This window comes from Dipodomys spectabilis, unplaced genomic scaffold (genome assembly GCF_019054845.1).
Source record: "Dipodomys spectabilis isolate Male_0828 unplaced genomic scaffold, ASM1905484v1 ptg000219l, whole genome shotgun sequence".
NCBI classification, from domain to species: domain Eukaryota; kingdom Metazoa; phylum Chordata; class Mammalia; order Rodentia; family Heteromyidae; genus Dipodomys; species Dipodomys spectabilis.
Genome location: NW_024870896.1, coordinates 1,991,243 through 2,010,138, shown reverse-complemented (window position 1 = coordinate 2,010,138; position 18,896 = coordinate 1,991,243). Strand labels below are relative to the sequence as shown.

The 18,896-nt window shown below is 44.6% G+C and overlaps 1 protein-coding gene and 1 long non-coding RNA gene across 5 annotated transcripts in view; one reads left to right on the top strand and one right to left on the bottom strand.

Moving 5' to 3' along the window:
- Positions 1–731: 731 nt before the first annotated feature.
- LOC122122974 lies at positions 732–18,127 on the bottom strand. The gene is made up of 3 exons (XR_006150223.1): positions 18,117–18,127; positions 3,637–3,641; positions 732–931 (listed from the first exon to the last, which is right to left on the bottom strand). It is a non-coding gene; the product is annotated as an uncharacterized LOC122122974 (long non-coding RNA).
- Positions 3,638–18,896, top strand: part of Kif23 (kinesin family member 23) — a 28,355-nt gene continuing 13,096 nt past the window's right edge. For 3 of the 4 annotated variants that reach the window (XM_042697425.1, XM_042697424.1, XM_042697422.1), the window contains exons 1-11: positions 3,638–3,701; positions 5,358–5,427; positions 6,630–6,758; positions 10,982–11,087; positions 11,369–11,505; positions 11,819–11,928; positions 12,314–12,484; positions 14,623–14,664; positions 15,279–15,391; positions 15,507–15,628; positions 17,568–17,670. In XM_042697425.1, the coding sequence (XP_042553359.1) occupies positions 3,691–3,701; positions 5,358–5,427; positions 6,630–6,758; positions 10,982–11,087; positions 11,369–11,505; positions 11,819–11,928; positions 12,314–12,484; positions 14,623–14,664; positions 15,279–15,391; positions 15,507–15,628; positions 17,568–17,670 (1,114 nt within the window). In that variant the 5' untranslated portion in view covers positions 3,638–3,690. The remainder of the gene's footprint in view (positions 3,702–5,357; positions 5,428–6,629; positions 6,759–10,981; positions 11,088–11,368; positions 11,506–11,818; positions 11,929–12,313; positions 12,485–14,622; positions 14,665–15,278; positions 15,392–15,506; positions 15,629–17,567; positions 17,671–18,896) is intronic. The other variant, XM_042697423.1, reaches the window with a different exon arrangement.

The following is an 18,896-nucleotide window of genomic DNA, read 5'->3' as shown; positions in this document are numbered from 1 at the left end:
TGGTAGAGCGCTTGCCTTGCATGTCTGAGGCTCTGGGTTCGGTTCCTCAGCACCACATAAGCAAAAAAGAAAAAAACCAGAAGTGGTGCTGTGGCTGACGTGGTAGAGCGCTAGCCTTGAGCTGAAGAGCTGAGGGACAGCGCCCAGGCCCAGAGTTCAGGTCCCTCTACCGGACCGCCCCCCCCAAAAAAAAGAAATGAATGCAGCCAAGTTTCCCCCAAGAGCTTTCCTAGGAGCCTGGACTCTGCTTCAGGATACTTGAGAAAGCAAGGTGGGGGATCTCAAGCCTGGGGAAGGGGAAGTGCTGGGTACACATTCCAGAATGATGGGACCTCTGCCTAGGGAAGGGAAAGAGCAGGGCAGGCTTCCATTCACAGTTCACTCTGTCTTCAAGTGCCCCTCCCGTATCATTATGGATTTTGAATTTGTAGTCAGATTGATCGATCGATCGATAGCCAGGTGCCAACGGCACATTCCTGTAATCCTAGTTACTCAGGAGGCTGAGATCTGAGGATTGCAGTTCAAAGCCAACCAGGGCAGGAAAGTCCATGAGACTCAATCTCCAATGAACCACCAAAAAGCTGGAAGTGGAGCTGTAGTTCAAGTGGTAGAGCGTCAACCTTGAGTGCAAAAGTCATCCAAGAGTGTGAGGCCCAGAGTTCAAGTTCCAGTCTCACCAAAATGGTGGAAAGGGAAGAAAGGAAAGAAAGGAGGGAGGAGGAAGAAAAAGGAGGAAGAAAAAAGGAGGGAGGGAGGGAGGAAGGAAGGAAGGAAAAGGGAAGGAAGGAAGGAGGGAACAAAGGAAGAACAGTGCTGCTACCACAACTTAACATCTTCCATCACAGGCTAGTTGATCGTCAGCCTGATTTCCTCACCCAGCCCTTGTGGCACACACCACTGCCACATGTCTGACGTATTCCTCTGGTGCCCACTAATGTCCACTTTTCCTCAACTGAGAGAAACAACAGCAAAGATTATTTATTATCCTGTGTTTGTCTTGTTTCACTTGTCACACGGCCAACACACTCCTTTACTGGTGGGAGACACAGGCCCATGCATTTTAGTGCTTGGCAAGTGGAAGATGGATATCCTTGGAGGAAGCAGGGATGTGGGACTGAACAAACCTGGAATGGTCTCTCTTGTGGGACCAGCCTTTGGGCTGGACAGACAGACAGTCGTGACAAATAAATTCAGCCACAGTAAGGGCCATGCAGGTGGCTGGCTGATTCCATGGCAGCCTGGAGGAGCTGACTTGGGAGAAGAGGCTGGATGGCTGGGAGAGGAGCCAGGCTGGTTGGTGTGGGAGGAAGGTGACAGTAAGCAACAAGGTCCTAAGGTCCTGTGGTGTTTAGCCCTAGAAGACATAGAGATGATTCAACTGCTGAAGAATTCTGGAATTTTCCTGAAATTCCTTTCTGAGGTAATTGCAGAAGGGCTGCCCAGGATCCCTTTGTAACTGTGTGGGAAGCTTTAACTCAGTCATGTGTGTTTCCGGCAAGACAGTGGTCACTCTGTGATCTCAATTCAGCAGGTTTCTGCAAGTTTACTTTTGCTTCTTCCCAAGCACAGAACAGAAGGACCTCAAAAGATAATTTTCAGCTTAAAGTTTGCTCATATAACTTTGCTGAAACTTGGTGGCACTTAACAGCCAAAGGCAGATGGGGATGGGGGCAATACTGGGAGTTTGAATTTTTATCAGAGGCCCCAGGTGATTTTTTATTTTTCTAAGCTCTAAGACAAGAGCTCCACATATAGCCTAGGCTAGCCTCAAACTCGTGATCCCCCAATCTCAGAGTGGAATGCTACTCAGCAAAGAAAAGGAAGAGACATTCTGGAAAAGACTGTAGGGTCAGAGCAGCAGTTGTCAAAGCCCGGAAGGAGGGAAGGTGACTGATAGGATCCACACAAGGAAATAGTTTTTTTTTCCATGCTAGAAATATTTGTGAGCTGGGTGCCAGTGGCTCACACAGTAATCCTAGCTACTCAGGATGCTGAGATCTGAGACTGAGGATCCAGCCCTGGCAGGAAAGTCCATGAGAAAACCAGAAGTGGATTGCTAGCCTTGGGCAAAAAAAGCTCAGGGACAGTGAGCAGGCCCTGAGTTCAAGTCCCACAACCACCACCAACAAATATCCTTTCAGTTCTCAATAGAAAAGAACATGATTGAAAAATAAGCATATATTTGTATTGACACATATGAATAAATGAAGGTGTGTGACCCGCTTGCAATATGGAATAAGGTTTTTTTGTTCCCACTAGGTGGGGTTCAAGTTTTATTATTTAGACCCCTGTGGTTTACTCCCACTAAAAAATCCAAACTAAAAGAAGAGTCCTGAAATCACCTCTATGGGTCAATAGTCCTCCAAATGAAATCCAGGACCTTCTGGAGTCTATGAATATTCTTCCAATTGTTCCATGTGCTGGGTCAAAATGCAAGACACACAACTGTGTCAGCCTTCCTTCCACTGAAACTTTTTTTTTTGGCCAGTCCTGGGGCTTGAACTCAGGGTCTGAGCATTGTCCCTGAGCTTCTTTGGCTCAAGGCTAGCACTGTACCACATGAGCCACAGTGCCACTTTCAGCTTTTTCTGTTTATGTGTGCTTTATGCATGCTAGGCAAGCACTCTACTGCCAAGCCGCATTCCCAGCCCGTTGAAACATTTTTTATTGCAGATTTGAGTCAAAAATTTATAATACCAGATTTTCTTGGGAGGGGGGTGGGGGGGGAGGATAAGGGAGCTATGAATAATCTGAAAGGATCCAATAAAACACCTCAAAAGTGTGTGTGTGTGTAAAGGCCAAACCTTTTCCAAGTTCTACTCCCTGCCAACGTCTCCCTTCCCCGAATCCCATCTCCAATTCTACAGGGAACTACAAATCTTTTGTCGCTTTGGGAGCCCTTGGCCATTTTGCAATAGAGAAAAGTCATTATGCCTGGTGCTGGTGGCTGGCTCCCTAGTGAAAGTAATCCTAGCTACTCAGGAGGCTGAGCTCTGAGGATCCCTGTTCGAAACCAGCCTGGGCAGGAAAGCCAATAAACTACTCAGAAGTTGGAAGTGGTGCTTGAGCAAAAGAGCTCAGGGACATTGCCCAGGCCCTGAGTTCAAGCCCCACCACCACCACCGACAACAACAACAACAACCACAACAATAATAAGACATCCTCAGGAATGGGGGGGAAGGCCCGGGATCCTCGGGAGGCCGCCGGGGGTTCTCAGGGGGGCGAGAAGTGACGGAACAGTCCAAGATCGTGCTCCAGAGCTAGAACGACCGCTTCCAGGGAGCGACTAGGGACGGATCGGAGCCCTCGGCGTCCCCGCCGGGACGTGTCTAGGACAGGGATTCCAGGGCTTGGCTCCGTTGTCTCCCATCACTCGCGTCACTCGGGTTTCCGACATCTCCCGTTGGCCTCGCCCCCACGGTCGCCTAGGAGACCAGCGCCCTTTTCCGGGTCTGCACGCACCTCCTCCAAGGCCCCGCCCCTCCCCGCAGGCGGGCGCTGATTGGTCCGTTTGAATTGCGCCGGGCGGGCACTCACCTGGGCTAGCAGCGGCGCCGCCGGGCTTTTCCGGAGCTCAGCGCCTCAGCCGTAGACCCGCATCCCGCGGCGTTGCGGACCCTCCTCAGCCCTCCGGACCCAGCCTGGCGTCCTGTCCCGCGTGTGCATTGGGCCCGCCTTGAGCCTGCTGCCATGAAGCCAGCGTGAGTACCGGGCGTCCGGCCGGCGGGGGGTCCCAGAGGGGGCGGGGGTTCAGCGGGGGTGGGACCCCGGGGTCAGGGGTCGCGGGAGGCCCCAGGCCGGCGGGAAGACTCGGGGGTCGCGGGGAGGGGCAGGGGTTACGGAGGATCCCAGGCCGGTGAGGGATTCAGGAGACCCGAGGGGTCGCGGGGGACCCTAGGCTGGCAGGGGCCAGGGGTTACGGGGGCCCTCAGGGGTCGCGGGGGCCTTTCCCACAGCCCCTCAGTCGGAACCTCGGCGCAGGTTCGAGCCCCGGCCGCGTCGTCCCCGCCGCCTGCCTCGGCCTTGCGGGCCGGGAAACGTGGCCCGAAGTCGGGGTCCCCGCGGTCGCGCCGGTCCCGCCTGGGGCCTCCCCGCCTCCTCCTCCCGAGGGGTGCAGGCCGGGGTCCGGTCCTCGGCTCCCACCTGGGCCGGCCCTACCCAGGGTCGTCGCCTCCCGCGTGCGGCCCCTCCTGGGCGCCCCGGCCCTCGTCTAAGATCGACTTCATTCCGCGGTCGATGCCACTGGCAACTGAGGTCAACGTCAAAATCCCTTTAGTTTTACAAGAAGAAAGCAAAAAAAAAAAAAAAAGGGCGAATTTACCCAAATCCACCCAGTATCTTACACCTGAGCTAACTGGCTTCTGTTTCCCCTAGGAATATATTGGGAGAATTATTTGAGTAATGTGCTGTCTAAGCCAATAATTGCACCCCATTTTTGTGCTACATGTTCACCCAACCTGTAGATAAATAGAAAAGGAAAATGGTGAAATAAGTCAGTGTCTTTTTCTGTTGCTTCTATTTACAAGAGCAAGATACTGAGTTTGGGCCCATATTTCCTTTGGGGTGAGCATTGAATGACCTCATACAATACACACAAAGCCATTAAATTTTAATTTAGTTATGTAGCCCTGGGGATGGGACCCAGACGTGCATGCTGGGCAAGTGCTGTTGAAATGAACATCTGGCCTTTAGACAAATCTTGATGGAAGATGTCACCCACATGTATGTCTGTGTGCATGTCTGTAATTTACTGAGATTGATTGTCAGCTTACCTTGGTAAAGACTGAGACGCAATCTGTGTTCTCCTGTAGTTAGATCAGATTTGTCTTGACTATAAAATTGTTTCTCATGAAAATGTACAAGCTAAGGTGGCTTATGCCTGTAATCTTAGCTACTCTGGAGGCTGCGATCTGAGGATTGCAATTCAAAGCCAGCCTGGGCAGGAAAGCCTGTAAGACTCTTACCTCCACCTAACTACCAAAATGCTGGAAGTGGTGGTGTGGCTCAATTGCTAGAGCTCCAGCCCAAGTGAAAAGACAAACAAGAGTCCTGAGGGCTCTGGGTTCAGGCTCCAGTAGGAAAAGAAAACAAAAAAACACGTACAAGCTATTTATATCCTAGGATTAATAAAATGACTGGGTACATTGAATACCAAAAGTATATTCTAAACCAAATTTTAATTACTTTTGGGTGCCATGTTCTTCTAACACAGTTTATTATTATTTATGTTGTTTATAGTGCAGTGATTTGGACTTGCTAAGGAGATATTTTGTAAGTCCTAAGAAGGTTGACTGTATAAATTATGTGAGGTTTTGCATGTTAGTGTTGAACTGGAATATTTTTTTATTTATGACCAGGCGAGCTAAAACACCCCGGAAACCTCTAGTGAAAAAAGGATCCCAAACTAACCTGAAAGACCCAGTTGGGGTAAGGTCTCCCTGGGGGTTTATCTTTCCTAAGTTCTTTTCTGTCTAAAGTATGTGCTTTTGATTTGTTTGTGTATGTATGTATGCACGGTGGTGCTGGCGTTTGAGCCCAGCCTCACACTTGCTAGGTAAGTGCTCTCACCTAACCAGCCCTGCATGCTTGGAAGGGAAGAAAAAGAGATTGGAAGTAGATTTGAGTAGATTGGAAGAGATTGGAGTCTTAAGTACAGTTAGCTGGTTAAGTTTGCTCATTAAGTTATGAAAGACTGATGTTAGCTGGGAAATTTGGTTCCACTATAGGATTAATTAGTCCTGGAAAAGCTAATTTGATTGTGAAAACTGTAAACCTGTAACTGATTATAATCTGAGAGAGTAATAGTCCAAAATCTTCAGCTGGGCTCATGTCTTTCTGAACAAGGAGAGTGTTTGTTGAGCTATGCGTTCTCTTCCACCTGTGCATGGAGCTGAAAGGTGTTTCTCCAGGAGAGCCCCCACTCCAGCTTTCATAAAGTCTGATATATGAGTGCAGTTTGGCTTATGCCTTCTCATAATTGCAAGTCCTTCACTAATCTCAGACTTGGGAACTTGCTTTCAAGTTGAAAGACGGCTGAGCTGATCCCCTTCCCTCTTCATGCTAGGGTCTGTCTTTAACACACCTGAGGTGTTCTGTGCTCTGTGAAATGGCAGATAGGAGGGTTGGTTTGTTTGGAGGAAGCATAATTACCACCCCTACCCCACTGCACACAACAGTGGTTTCTGCTTAAGGAAGAAGTGGATTCACCAGGTGCAATATACAGCTAGAAGGCTTTTCTCAAATCTCCACTCCCTTTATTTCTTCTTTTATTTTAAGTGGTAGGTTCAGCCAACAGTTTCACAGTTGACATCCAATACCAAAGAATGCTAACAGGTTTTATTTTATTTTTAAAGGATGACTTTATTATTTGTGCACAATGAAATAGTGAAGAGAAGCTTTGCCATTTGATGCTTTATGAAAATTGATTTTATGTTTATTCAGTCTTTTCCTCATCCTTAATGTCTTTGATAATTTTTGAGTGGCATTTTGCTGCTGGCAACTTGTTTCTATAACTCTCTTAAGTGGAAAAACTGAATGTTTATTGAATGAATGAATGAGTGAGTGATGGGCATCATAAGTATAGTCAGGCAAATGCCAGCCTTCCCCAAGTGCCTTTGTGGATTTTGCAGGTGTACTGTAGGGTGCGTCCACTGAGCTTTCCGGATCATGAGTGCTGCATAGAAGTAATCAACACCACCACCGTGCAGCTTCATACCCCTGAAGGCTACAGACTCATCAGAAGTGGAGACTACAAGGAGGTAAGTCGTCCCTACTGGAACCAACTTGTCTCTACCTACCCCATTGTGGGGTCCTCAATGGGTTTCCATGTGGAGCCTTGCAGCCAGCCTTCATTACCAAGGCTAGCCACCATGTCTGAGGTGGTGTTGGGTTCTGCCATGTGCGGATGCTCTTCTGGTGTTCTGGAGTTGGGTTCTGCCATGTGCGGATGCTCTTCTGGTGTGCTGGAGTTGGAAGTGGCTTTCTGGGCAGTTCTCACACTGAGTCTTTTTCAGAGCTGCTGTTAGAAGCAGTTTGATGTAGAATAATGTGATTGTCTTGTGTGATTTCATACATGTGGATATTGGAATAACTTTTGATAGACATTATGTATTAGCTTAAGAAATGGGTTTTGTTTTCGTTTTTTTCTTTTTTTGAGAGAGGTTCTTGCTATGTAGCCCAAGCTGGCCTAAAATTCACTATATAGCTCAGGTTGGTCTCTGCCTCAGCCTCCCAAGTGCGGGGATGCTAGGCTTTTGCCACCACACCCAGAATATGTTTTTGTATTTAGCAAAATATTGAGCAAACTGAATAAACAGTTGAGTTCAAACTGGGGACAGTGGCCCCATATTTGTAATCTTGCACGTGGGAATCTAACTCAGGGAGTTTGTGAGTTTAAGGCCAGCCTGGATACATACTGAGAGACTGTCTCAAAACAGTAACAACAAAAATGTGTGTGTGTGTGTGTGTGTGTGTGTGTGTGTGTGTGTGTGTGTGTGTGTAGAATTCACTCAATGCAGTGTAATATATGTTACCCTAACCTAGTGGTAGGATAAAGAGTTTAAGCAACGATTCATTAAGACAATGCCTTTATGGACCTTCACTGGGACTAGTAGACCTCATATCTAGTAATGTGAAAGAAAGTCAGGTATGCTAAAGAGAATAAGACCGTGGGAATGGGGAGGGAAGTAGACTGAGGCTGCCATTCATATTCTCTGCCTTTTTTGTTTTGCTAATATTGGGGTTTGAACTCAAGAGTATTGTACTTGCTCAGCTGGTGCTCTACCACTTGAGCTTTGCTTTTCTACCCTGGCTTTTTGCTGGATATTTTGGATATAGCTTCGGGACCTTGATCTGGATCTCAGCCTCCTCAGTAGCTTGGATTACAGGCATGAGCCACTAGGACTGCTGCAGTGGCAGTGTTCTTCAGAAGACAGCCTGTAGGCCCTTTGATGCTTTGATAAGACCTCATTGTCTTCCTCAGCAGGACCCCCTTCCTGAAGCTCTCCTGCCTGCTCCTCCCTACAACCTCCCTGTTCTTTCACTGCCCCACAACTAGCTTTTCCTCCTGTCCAAACTATAAATACTGAGCCAGACTACTATGGCTGGGATTTTCTTCTATATCTATTTCCCATGGCTTCAAGTGTTGATTATCCAGAAAAATCTCTGGAGTTTTTATCTTCAGGCCAGACTCTTCCTCTAGCCCTAAATGTGGACATCCAGCCACTTACTTGATAATATCTGCTGGCATCTCAAACTCTACCTATCCAAAAGGGAGATCTTGACTATTTTTTTCCTTTGATTTAAAAAAATTTTTAAATACTGTTTTATTATTATAAAGGTGATGTAAAGAGGGGTTACAGTTACATAAATCAGTTAATGAGTACATTTGTTTTGGGACAATGATGTCTCCTTCTCTTGCTCTTTCCTAGTTTTTCCCCCATTTCCACCCACAATTTATACAGTTCGTTTTAAACACAGTGTCTAGGGAGTACCACTGCTGTATTTGTTCACCCTTTATCCCTCCATCCTTTTACCTTTTCAACTGATGATAGCATCATTATGCAATTGCTTTGGCCAGACCTGGAATCTGTTTTCCACCAGCTCTTCTCATATCCAGGTCATTAGTAGATACTATCAGGTCAACTCCAAAGTTTATCTGGAAGCATTCCTTTCCTATCTCTCTACTGCCACTAGCTTACTGGAACCCAGTTATTAATCACTGAGACCAATGATTCTACACTATCTGTGGGGAAAGAGCAGGTGTTTATTTTTGGTGCTCAGCCCTGGATACTGTGCAGCCTGTCCTAGATGGAGCCAACCGTGACATTAGATAACGGAGAATAGCTTTATAATCTGATCACATGACAGTAGGTAACTTTATGATAGGATCATAAAGCCATGAGTCCACTAACACAGGCTGGGCAGTAGCAGCAGTGTTTCTAAATGCCTAAGGGATGGTAAACCACCAGATCTCTGGCAGTGCCATCAGCAACACTGCCTGAGCCTGCTTGGACTGCTTGTACCCAGTCTGGTCATTTCTACACAGCTGCCAGAATAATCTTGCAGGAGTATAAATGAGATCTTATCCTTCCCATGTCCCAAACCTTTCAAGGCAGAAGTCTTTACATGGGCAAATTCCTGTTCAACCTGTCTTCTGTTTATCTCTACCTTCATCTTTTAGTACTGTTCCAATTTTTTTTTTTTTTGGGTTCCAATTCTGGGGCTTGAACTCTAATCCTTGTCTTGGATTTTTTCACTCACTGGCATTGTACTAATTGAGCTGGGCCTCCAGTTCTGGCTTTTTTGTTGGTTAATTGGAGATAAGTCTCATGACTAGACTGGCTTTGAACCACCTCAGATTTTAGCCTTCTGTTAGCTAGGATTACAGATAAGCAGAAGCCATCAGCACCCAGCTCTCATCCAATCTTTTAACATCCTTGGATACACCAGAACTCTGGGACAGTAGCTGGGACTATCTTTCCCTTGGTTATTAGCGTGGGCAGCTCCTCACCCCTGGGTTTCAGCTTACCTATCACATCCTCAGAGGTCCAGCTTACCCCACCTGGGTGTCTCTTGTTCCATGCACTAGCCCACCTCCATCTATTTCTTTACAGTTATATGGGAAATGCATTCCTGGACACTTTGTCCCATGTGAACATCACAGAACATACTTAGACAAACCTGTATGGGCTTATTGCTGTAGAGCTATAGCCTTGTGCTGCTGTACTGAATACTGTAGGCAGTTGTAGTACAATGGTCAGTGTCTGTATCACACATAGCTAAACAGATTCCTTCACACCAAAATCATCAGACACCTGAGTGCATGGCACTTCCTTGTAACTTCATTAGCTGATAGGGATGTTTGGGGTTCACTATTGTATGTTGGTGTGTGGTATAGATAACGTCATTGAAAAGCTGTTTGAGCTGCACCAACTGTACTTAGTTCAGTGTCTTACTTGTCAAATGGTAAGTTTGAATTGAGCATGATGGCATGGTCTGGCAAGGCTGTATGGAACAGTGGGTCTTTGAGGATGTAGAATCGTTTCTTTTTGTTGTTGCTTGCTGTGTGTGTGTGTGTGTGTGTGTGTGTGTGTGTGTGTGTGTGTGTGTGTGTGTGTGTGTGTGTGTGTGTGTGTGTGTGTGTGTGTGTGTGTGTGTGTGTAAACTCAGGGCCTAGGTGCTGTCCCTTAGCTTCTTAACTCAAGGCTAGTCTGTAGCACTTGAGCCACAGCTCTACTTGTGTTTTTATTTTTTGTTTTTGCTGGCTAATTGGAGAGAAGTCTCATGGACTTTCATAACTAAGCTGGCTTCAAATTGCAGTCCTCAGATATGAGCCTTCTGAGTAGTTAGGATTATAGGCGTGATCTACCAGAGCCAGGTAAACTGATACCCAACTAGACTTGTTGACTTAACTGCATTAAAAAGGTTTCAGGTATGTGCAAATAAGTATGTATACATAAGAAGTTTGGTGGAAAAGAAAAATTGTTACTGCCTCCTGACAGAAGGTAATGTTTATAATCGAAAGAGCATTGCACTGGAAATAGCTTTGCCACTTCTCAGTCTGGGGCTTAGTTTAGGCTGAGTTGAAAGTTCTCTAACTTGAGGACTGTGAAGCCATCTGTGCTTGGCACCCTCCTGAGATCATTTGTGTGGCTGTGAAGTAGACTGGAAACTTCACAGAGGGAATCTTGATTTCTCATCAGTGAAAGGAACAGTCAGTCCTCTGGATCCACACCACCATACTTGATCACCTCCAAGTTGAAAGAGCTTCATTTTTCCTTCCTTGTGTGTGGACATGGGAAATGTTCCTGCAGAAACATTGTAGCCATAATAGTGCTCCTTGTCTAGACACAAGAAGTCTACAGATTGAGTACAATACTCATTTAAGCAAGTCCTCTCTCTCTCTCTCTCTCTCTTTCCCTCCCCTCTCTCTCCCTCTCTCTCCCTCCCTTTCCCCATCCCCCTTGTCTCCTCTCCCCAGACTCAGTACTCATTTAAGCAGGTATTTGGCACTCATACCACCCAGAAGGAGCTTTTCGATGCCGTGGCAAGTCCCTTGGTGGATGACCTCATTCATGGCAAGAATGGTAGGATTCTTGGGAGCTGAGTTGGCTTCCTTTTTACTTTTTAAAAATCTCCTATACAAATTTCTTGATGTTTATATGTCTGGTTTTTGTTTGGCATTAGATTCAGGCTTAATTATTTAGATAAGTTAAAACTTATTTCTCTATGCCTTGAGAATGCATACATGTGTGTTGGTGCTCTCATGGCAGAATGTGCCTCTTTGGGTTAGTTGTCATAGACTCACTGTGGGAGGAGCATTACCAGTGCAGGACTTTAAGCTGTTACTCATTGTTGCTTGCTGTAGGTCTGCTTTTCACCTATGGTGTGACAGGAAGTGGAAAAACTCATACCATGATTGGCTCTCCAGGGGAAGGAGGGCTGCTTCCTCGCTGTTTGAACATGATCTTCAACAGCATTGGGTCATTCCAAGCTAAACGATATGTAAGTACAACTTATTACATTATAGCTGTGTCTCACTGCAGATACCCATAATGCCGGAAGATCAGGAGAGAGCCAGGGCAGTGGCTCTTGTTTAAGCATTCTGGGCATAGGCATGGTGGTGCATACCTGTCGTGTTTGGGAGGCAGGAGACCTTCAAGTTCCAGCCAGCCCAGCCTATGCTATATGACCCTGTCTCAAAAAAAAGAAAGAAAAATTTCAAATGTTTAAAAAAATATAAAAAATTCAGATATGTTTATTGCTAAGTTATATTCTAAAACAAAACCAAAACCTTGGTGTGATCTTGTCCCCTCAGGTTTTCAAGTCTAATGACAGGAACAGTATGGACATACAGTGTGAGGTGGATGCCTTGCTAGAGCGGCAGAAAAGGGAAGCCGCTCCTATTCCCAAGACTCCCTCTAGCAAGTAAGTAAACTTGTCTGCATGGCACTGGCCCAGGGGGACAAAGACCAGCTGTGGTTTCCCTGGGCCTGGAGAGTAGAGACATGCAGTAGAGAAGCTGGCCTGAAGGTAAATGGTGGGGTCAAGGTTGAGAACTCCAGTTGGTGACATGTTCAGCCCTTCTTCTGAGTTGGGAAGTAGCTTTGGGGGTGGAGAGGGTGTGAGGCCTGTGCTAGGAAGACCAAGGGCAGTGGTGGCCAGCCACCATGGTGAGTCTGCATCCAGTTGGATTGTGTATCTCTGCTTAAAGGCAGTTTGTCTGTGTCAGATGTTTTCGTTTCCTTGGGATTACTTTTCATAGTAACTGACACTAAATAAAGTCAGACTTGTCTTTGGTTTTGTTTTTTAGACGACAAGTGGATCCAGAGTTTGCTGATATGATAAATGTACAAGAATTCTGTAAAGCCGAAGAAGTTGATGAAGACAGTGTCTATGGTGCCTTTGTCTCTTACTTTGAGATTTACAATAATTACATATATGATCTACTGGAAGAGGTGCCATTTGATCCTATAAAGCCCAAGTAAGTAGAGAAGAGCCTCTTGTTAGCTGTTAGTCCTGGAGGCTCTCTTCACTCCAGAGAGCCCTTGATTCTTCAGCCATGGTGGCGATTTGCTTTCAGAATGCCATGAGGCCACATGTGTATCATGTAATTAATGTTCAGTGAGAGTTTTTAACTATTAACTAGATTTTAAACTGGACCGGGAAACTAGCAGGTTAAGGCTTATAAATGATTGGTTTGAATTTTCATCTTACGGAGAAAATTATGTGTGTGTTATATACATACATATATGTGTATATTTAAACATATGTGTGTATGTATGTATGCTTATGTAGCCCAAGTGTGTATTGTGTGTGTGTGTATGTATGTATGTATGTATGTATGTATGTATGTATGTATGTATGTATATATGCATATATGCTTATGTAGCCCAAGCTGCCTTTTTGCTCTGGATCTTCCTACCTCAGCCTCCTGAGTGCTGGGAACATAAGGGAGCCTGGCTGGGAGATTACTTTAGAAAATTCTTGGCTCAGAGCTGGGCTTTGAGAAGAACTTGAATTTAATTGTATAAGGAATTGTACCCCTTTTGGTGTGGCCTGGTATTGCCTTACTAGAAACCAGTTGTGCTGGGAGATTTGTAGCCTCTTAACCGTGTCTGAGTGGTTGCTAAAGCCGTTGTCTATTCAATTAGTGCTCTGACCACTCACCATTGACTCAGGAAGTGATGTTATACTGTCATTCTGCCAGAGTTTGCACTCCTTACGTTTCCTTGTGTTGCACACTGAGACTACAGACCAGTTAACACCAGATATTGCAAATCCATCCCATTCTGGGATTTTAAGTCTGATGCTTAGTATGTTGTTCTTGAGTCTTTCTTGCTGACTTCATTAGAGCCTTTCAGAATATGTTTTATAAACTTAACTCCTGTGTAGATGTTTAATGGAACAATGGAGAAACAGCTGGACTTTTGGAATGGTTAGATTGAGATGGATGTTGGTGTATGTATTTACTTGTATGAAAAGTATGTGGACTCCAGTGAGGCCGGACTTGATAAAAGTATTTCTGTGGTTCTTGGCCCCATCTCTATGGATCATCACTCAGAGTCCTTAAATCTGCCAAGGATTGGTAAAATAATCACAAAGTTGCTAAGCAAACTAAATGTGAAAGTATTCATTCTAGAAGCTTATGTGAAGGAAGACTGTTCTTTTTTGCTTTGTTCTACTTAACTGTTTTTCAAATGGGAACTGGCTTTTTTTTAGACAGTGTTTTACTGTGTAGTCCAGGCTGGCCTTGAACTCTTGAATCCCCTACCTCTGTCCTCTAGATGTTGAGATTATAGGCATGTGCCACCGTCTTCAGCTTCAGATGAAAACTTAAAGGGTTTACAAGGGCCTTATTTCTGGGGTCACTTGTCTAAGTGCCCTTGAGATGTATTAAAGAGATCTTGGATAGTGTTATTGTATATACTTAAGGCAATGGCTTCTCATATCCCATTTTACTAACTTTTCTCCTTTGTTCTAAACTCTCAGTTGTGTTGAGTCACAATTCCATGGGTACTCAGTTTCCTAAACTTTGGTGAGGTCATTCATTGCTACTGATTACTTTAATGTTTGCTTAAGTTCCAAGTGTTTGGTTTTAAAATAAAACTGTTTTCGGAGGATTCTGTCTTAGTTTAACTTAGTTAAGAAAAGAGACTTACAAAAATGCTCTATGTGCTTCATAACCTTTCTGGGTACCTCCTTGCTTTAACTTACAAGGGTATTTGTTTGGCCCTGAATTTGTTAGGGTGGGATAGACTTACTTTCTTGAACTGCTAACTTATAGTTAGCAGGGTACTGGGGACTCATGCTTATGATCCTAGCTACTCAGGAGGATCAATGTTCATAGCCAGCCCAAGCAGATAAATCTGAGAGACTCTTGTTACCACTTAATCAACAAGATGCTGGAAGTAGAAGTGTGGCTCAAGTAATGTATCACCAGCCTAGGGCAAGAAGCTAAGGAAGAACATGAAGCCAGTACTGGCACAATAAATGGTTGGATGCATGGATGCAATGGAGACATTTTACAAGTAGAGTTGTTTCTAGTCCTGACTTCTTGTGGCTTGGTGTTGGTGTGAGGTGGTGGCTATGAGCAGTAATGTCACCTTACTCCTTTACCAGGTGGAACAGTTGCAGCACCCCTGCGAAGAACACAGATTTTGTGTATGTGATACTGTGGGCTTTTTGTTGGGAAAGGGCGTGGCATCTGTAGCATGTTGCACATAGCTACCTCTAAGCCTTACTTGCTTCTGGAAAAATCTTCCACTGACTGTTGGTAATGATAGTAGCTACTAAATCTCTCTACTCTTACCAGTTACAAGAATGGGTTTGAGCAGGCAGCTTCCTCATCCAGCAGCACTCACCCACCTTGCAGCACTCACCCACCTTGAAGACTAAAGCTCCTTCTGAAATTTTTTGTGCTACTGCTGTGATGCTCAGAACAGGTCTATGGGTAGACCTTGCAGCATGAGGACAATGCTAAATTGTGGTAGTGAGTCTGTGTGTGTGACACTGTTAATAATACTACTTGGGCTCTAATTGTTTATTTGGTGTATTTCATGTGCTTCTGTATGGTGGATAAGAACAAAGCTTTTTAAAGCCATTAGCTCCTGTTACACTGCCATGCACCTAATCTTGCAAGCTTGTCCAAGTAGACAGTCCTTTGGGTCCTTACAGAAGCTTATTCTCCATTAAAGAATGGGTGTCAGGTTGCCTGGCACTTCAGTCCTCTGAAGCATCTCACGATTTAGGAAACTAATCTGTTCTCTTTGCCACAGACTTCCACAATCTAAAATGCTTCGAGAAGACAAGAACCATAACATGTACGTTGCAGGATGTACAGAAGTAGAAGTGAAGTCCACGGAGGAGGCTTTTGAAGTTTTCTGGAGAGGTCAGACACAGAACTGGAATTGAGAACCATACGATGATGGGTTTGACTATAAAAATGCAGAGTAGCTGCAGAGTAGCATGTGTGATGATAATCAGTGGCTTTCTTGTCATTGTAGGGCAGAAAAAGAGACGTATTGCTAACACCCACTTGAACCGGGAGTCCAGCCGTTCTCACAGTGTGTTCAACATCAAACTTGTCCAGGCCCCCTTGGATGCCGATGGAGACAATGTCTTACAGGTAAGTGTGGGGCACTTTAGTTCCAACTTGAGCCTTAATTTTTATAGCTAAATGAGGGAGCAGTCATTGAAATAAAGATAGCTTTAGAATGTGTGTGGTGTATATATATATATATATATATATATATGTATATATATATATATATATATACCTGATGAAGTCTTGGGGCAGCTGACTATTCAATCTGTGATACTGAAATTTAAAGATCTCTTTAAGAGTGTGTGATTCATTGTTTCATCTGTGCTGACTTATTTTGTATGTGGAAATTTATGAACTGGCTATCAGCAGTTGGCTTTCCAAGGTAGGCACAGTTCAGATGGTGGCTAGTATTGGAAATTGGTCATCTCTTGTCAGAGAGGCCATAGGAGCCCATAAACTAATTGGTACTCACTGCTGGTCCTGTCCTACTGTGGTGCTGTATATCAGTTATCAACAGCATTTGAGCCCAAGTGTATATAACTTAATAGCTGTAGCCATTAATCTATAATGTATTAAAAGTATACAGTAAAGATGTGGCATTGTGCAGGTTTGTGGATGCCAAGAAGGGCATGGTTCTGAAGACTGGCAGGATTTCGAATTCCAACTCCTCATGAGGGTGTAAGAATGAAAGGAGGCTGGTCTATACTCTCTTTTTTTTTGTCTTTCATGGAGCTTGAACTCTGGGCCTGGGTGCTGGCCCTGAGCTCTTCAGCTCAAGGCAAGCACTCTACCACTTGAGCCACAGTGCCACTTCTGGTTTTCTGATGGTTAATTGGAGATGAGAGTCTCATGGACTTTCCTGCCCTGGCTGGCTTTTAACCATGATCCTCAGATCTCAGCTTCCTGAGTAGCTAGGATTATAGGCATGAGCAATTGCCTCGTGAATAGGATTACAGGTGAGAGCCACCGGCTTCTACTCTGTAAATACTAGTCAGAGATACGGGTGGCTAGAAGTTAGCTTTCGATGTCACTTGATTCTTTAATCACATCTTTTATTTATTTATTTATTTTTATTTATTGGTATTAAGGTTTGACTTGACTTTTTTGTTTTGGTCCTGGAGTTTGAACTCTGGGTCTGAATGCTGCCCTGAGCTTTTGTCCTCAAAGTTAGTGCTCTATTACTTGAGCCATAGCTACACTTCTGATTTTTTTTTTATGGTTAATTAGAGGTAAAAGTCTCACAGACTTTGCTACCTGGGCTGGATTCAAACTGAGATCCTTAGATCTCAGCCTTCTGAATAGCTAGGATTACAGGCCTGAGCCACCCACACACCTGGCTTGAATTTATTTTTAGTATTATGATACCATTTAGTCACCTTAACCTTCATGTGTTGTAATAGAGTGCTCTAAAATTATTAGGTCTTTCCTCCTTCCCTGCCTATCTTCCTTTCCTCCCTCCCTCCTTCCTTCTTCCCCTCCTTCCTTCCCTCCCTTTTTTTCATTTTTTCCATGTGGTGTTTGTGGTATTGGGATGGAAGCTGGAGCTTTGTACATGTCAAGCAAGTGCTGTTCTACTGAGTTACATCCCCAGCCCCAATCTAGGGCCCTACACTAGACTCAACTTTTATTTAGCATATTGAGTTCCTACTAAATGCTTGGCACTATAGGGTGCTGGAGACAAAGTATAAGTGAAGAAGTCCTGCTTTTTAGGGAATGCACAGTCTAATGTCTGGTCTGAGGAATATACGTATATTATATATGTGTATAAAACATGTATGTGTATATACACATACATGTATCTTACAGATCCATATGTTATTATTTTCTTCTGAGACTTGAACTTGCAGTCCTATTTGTCATATGCTTTCAGCAAGCTCTTAAACAAGTATTCTCTGCCCCTCCCTGGTAGAGGCTGGGCTTACAGACATGTGCCATCATACCCAGCAGTTAATTTGATTTTATTGAGGAGCATGGTAAAGCAGTATAATTTATTTTAGCTTGTCGGCTTTGTCCTTTTCAGGAGAAAGAACAAATCACTATAAGCCAGTTATCCCTGGTTGATCTTGCTGGAAGTGAAAGAACTAACCGGACCAAAGCAGAAGGGAACAGATTACGAGAAGCAGGTGAGTATTCACTTATTGCTAAAGTTTTTTAAAAACTGGCACAGCTGGGCTGGGAATGTGGTTTAGTGGTAGAGTGCTTGCTTAGCATGCATGAAGGCACCATATAAACAAAAAGCCAGAAGTGGCGCTGTGGCTTAAGTGGTAGAACACTAGCCTTGAGCACAGAGAAGCTCAGGGCTGTGCCCAGGCCCTGAGTTCAAGCCCCACAAGTGACCAAAAACAAAAACCACAACTGGCACAGCTAGTTGTATGCTTATAATTTAGTGACTTAAGCATACTTGTCTTTAGTTTAGATGAATATCAATCCAGCACAAGTAAAGAGCACTGACCATTAAATAGCCTCTTTTTTTTTCCCTTGGACGTGGGGTTTGAACTCTGGGCCTGAGCACTGTCCCTCAGCTCTTCAGCTCAAGGTGAGCACTCTATCACTTGAGCCACACCGCCACTTCCGGTTTTCTGGTGGTTTATTGGAGATAAGAGTCTCATGGACAGACTTTCCTGCCTGGGCTGGCTTTGTGATCCTCAGATCTCAGCCTCCTAAGTATCTAGGATTACAGGCATGAACCACCGGTGTCCAGCTTTAATAGCCTCTTATCCCCTAAATCATATAGTTGGTAGACCAGTGATGGAAGCATAGTGGATTAGCTGACCTTATGTGCTTTCCTAATCAGGTGAGATCTGCATTCTTAAGGGCTTGATTAATTTATCAGACTTGTGTTGGGTCTGAAATTCAAAGAAGATTTCAGATTGGTCAGAAATAGCAAGTACATTGCCTGAGAAACCCTTGTTAAGAGTTAACCCTTGTTAAGGGGACAGAGTTAGCTGGTTCTCATGTGATTGAGCATGCAGCCCTTGGTACAGGGGTCACACCAGATTTCAGATGGAACCAGCTGTACCCTGAAGTGGTGTGCTTTAGAGAAAATGCTTTAATGTGACCATTATTAAACATTTGTGTAAGACTAGTACCTGTGGCTCATGCTATGATTATGGCTACTCAGGAGCCTGGGTAGAAAAGTCTGTGAAACTCTGTATAGAGTTAATCAGCAAAATGCTGGGCTGGAGATGTGGCTCATGTGGTAGAATGCCTGCTGTGAGCAAGCAAGCTAAGCAAGTATAAGTTCAATCCCCAGCACTGGGAAATACAAAAACCATAAACAAGCATCTGCATCTAATAAACTTTAAAAGTTAAAAAAAAATGTTATTATAAAGGTAATATACAGGTCTGG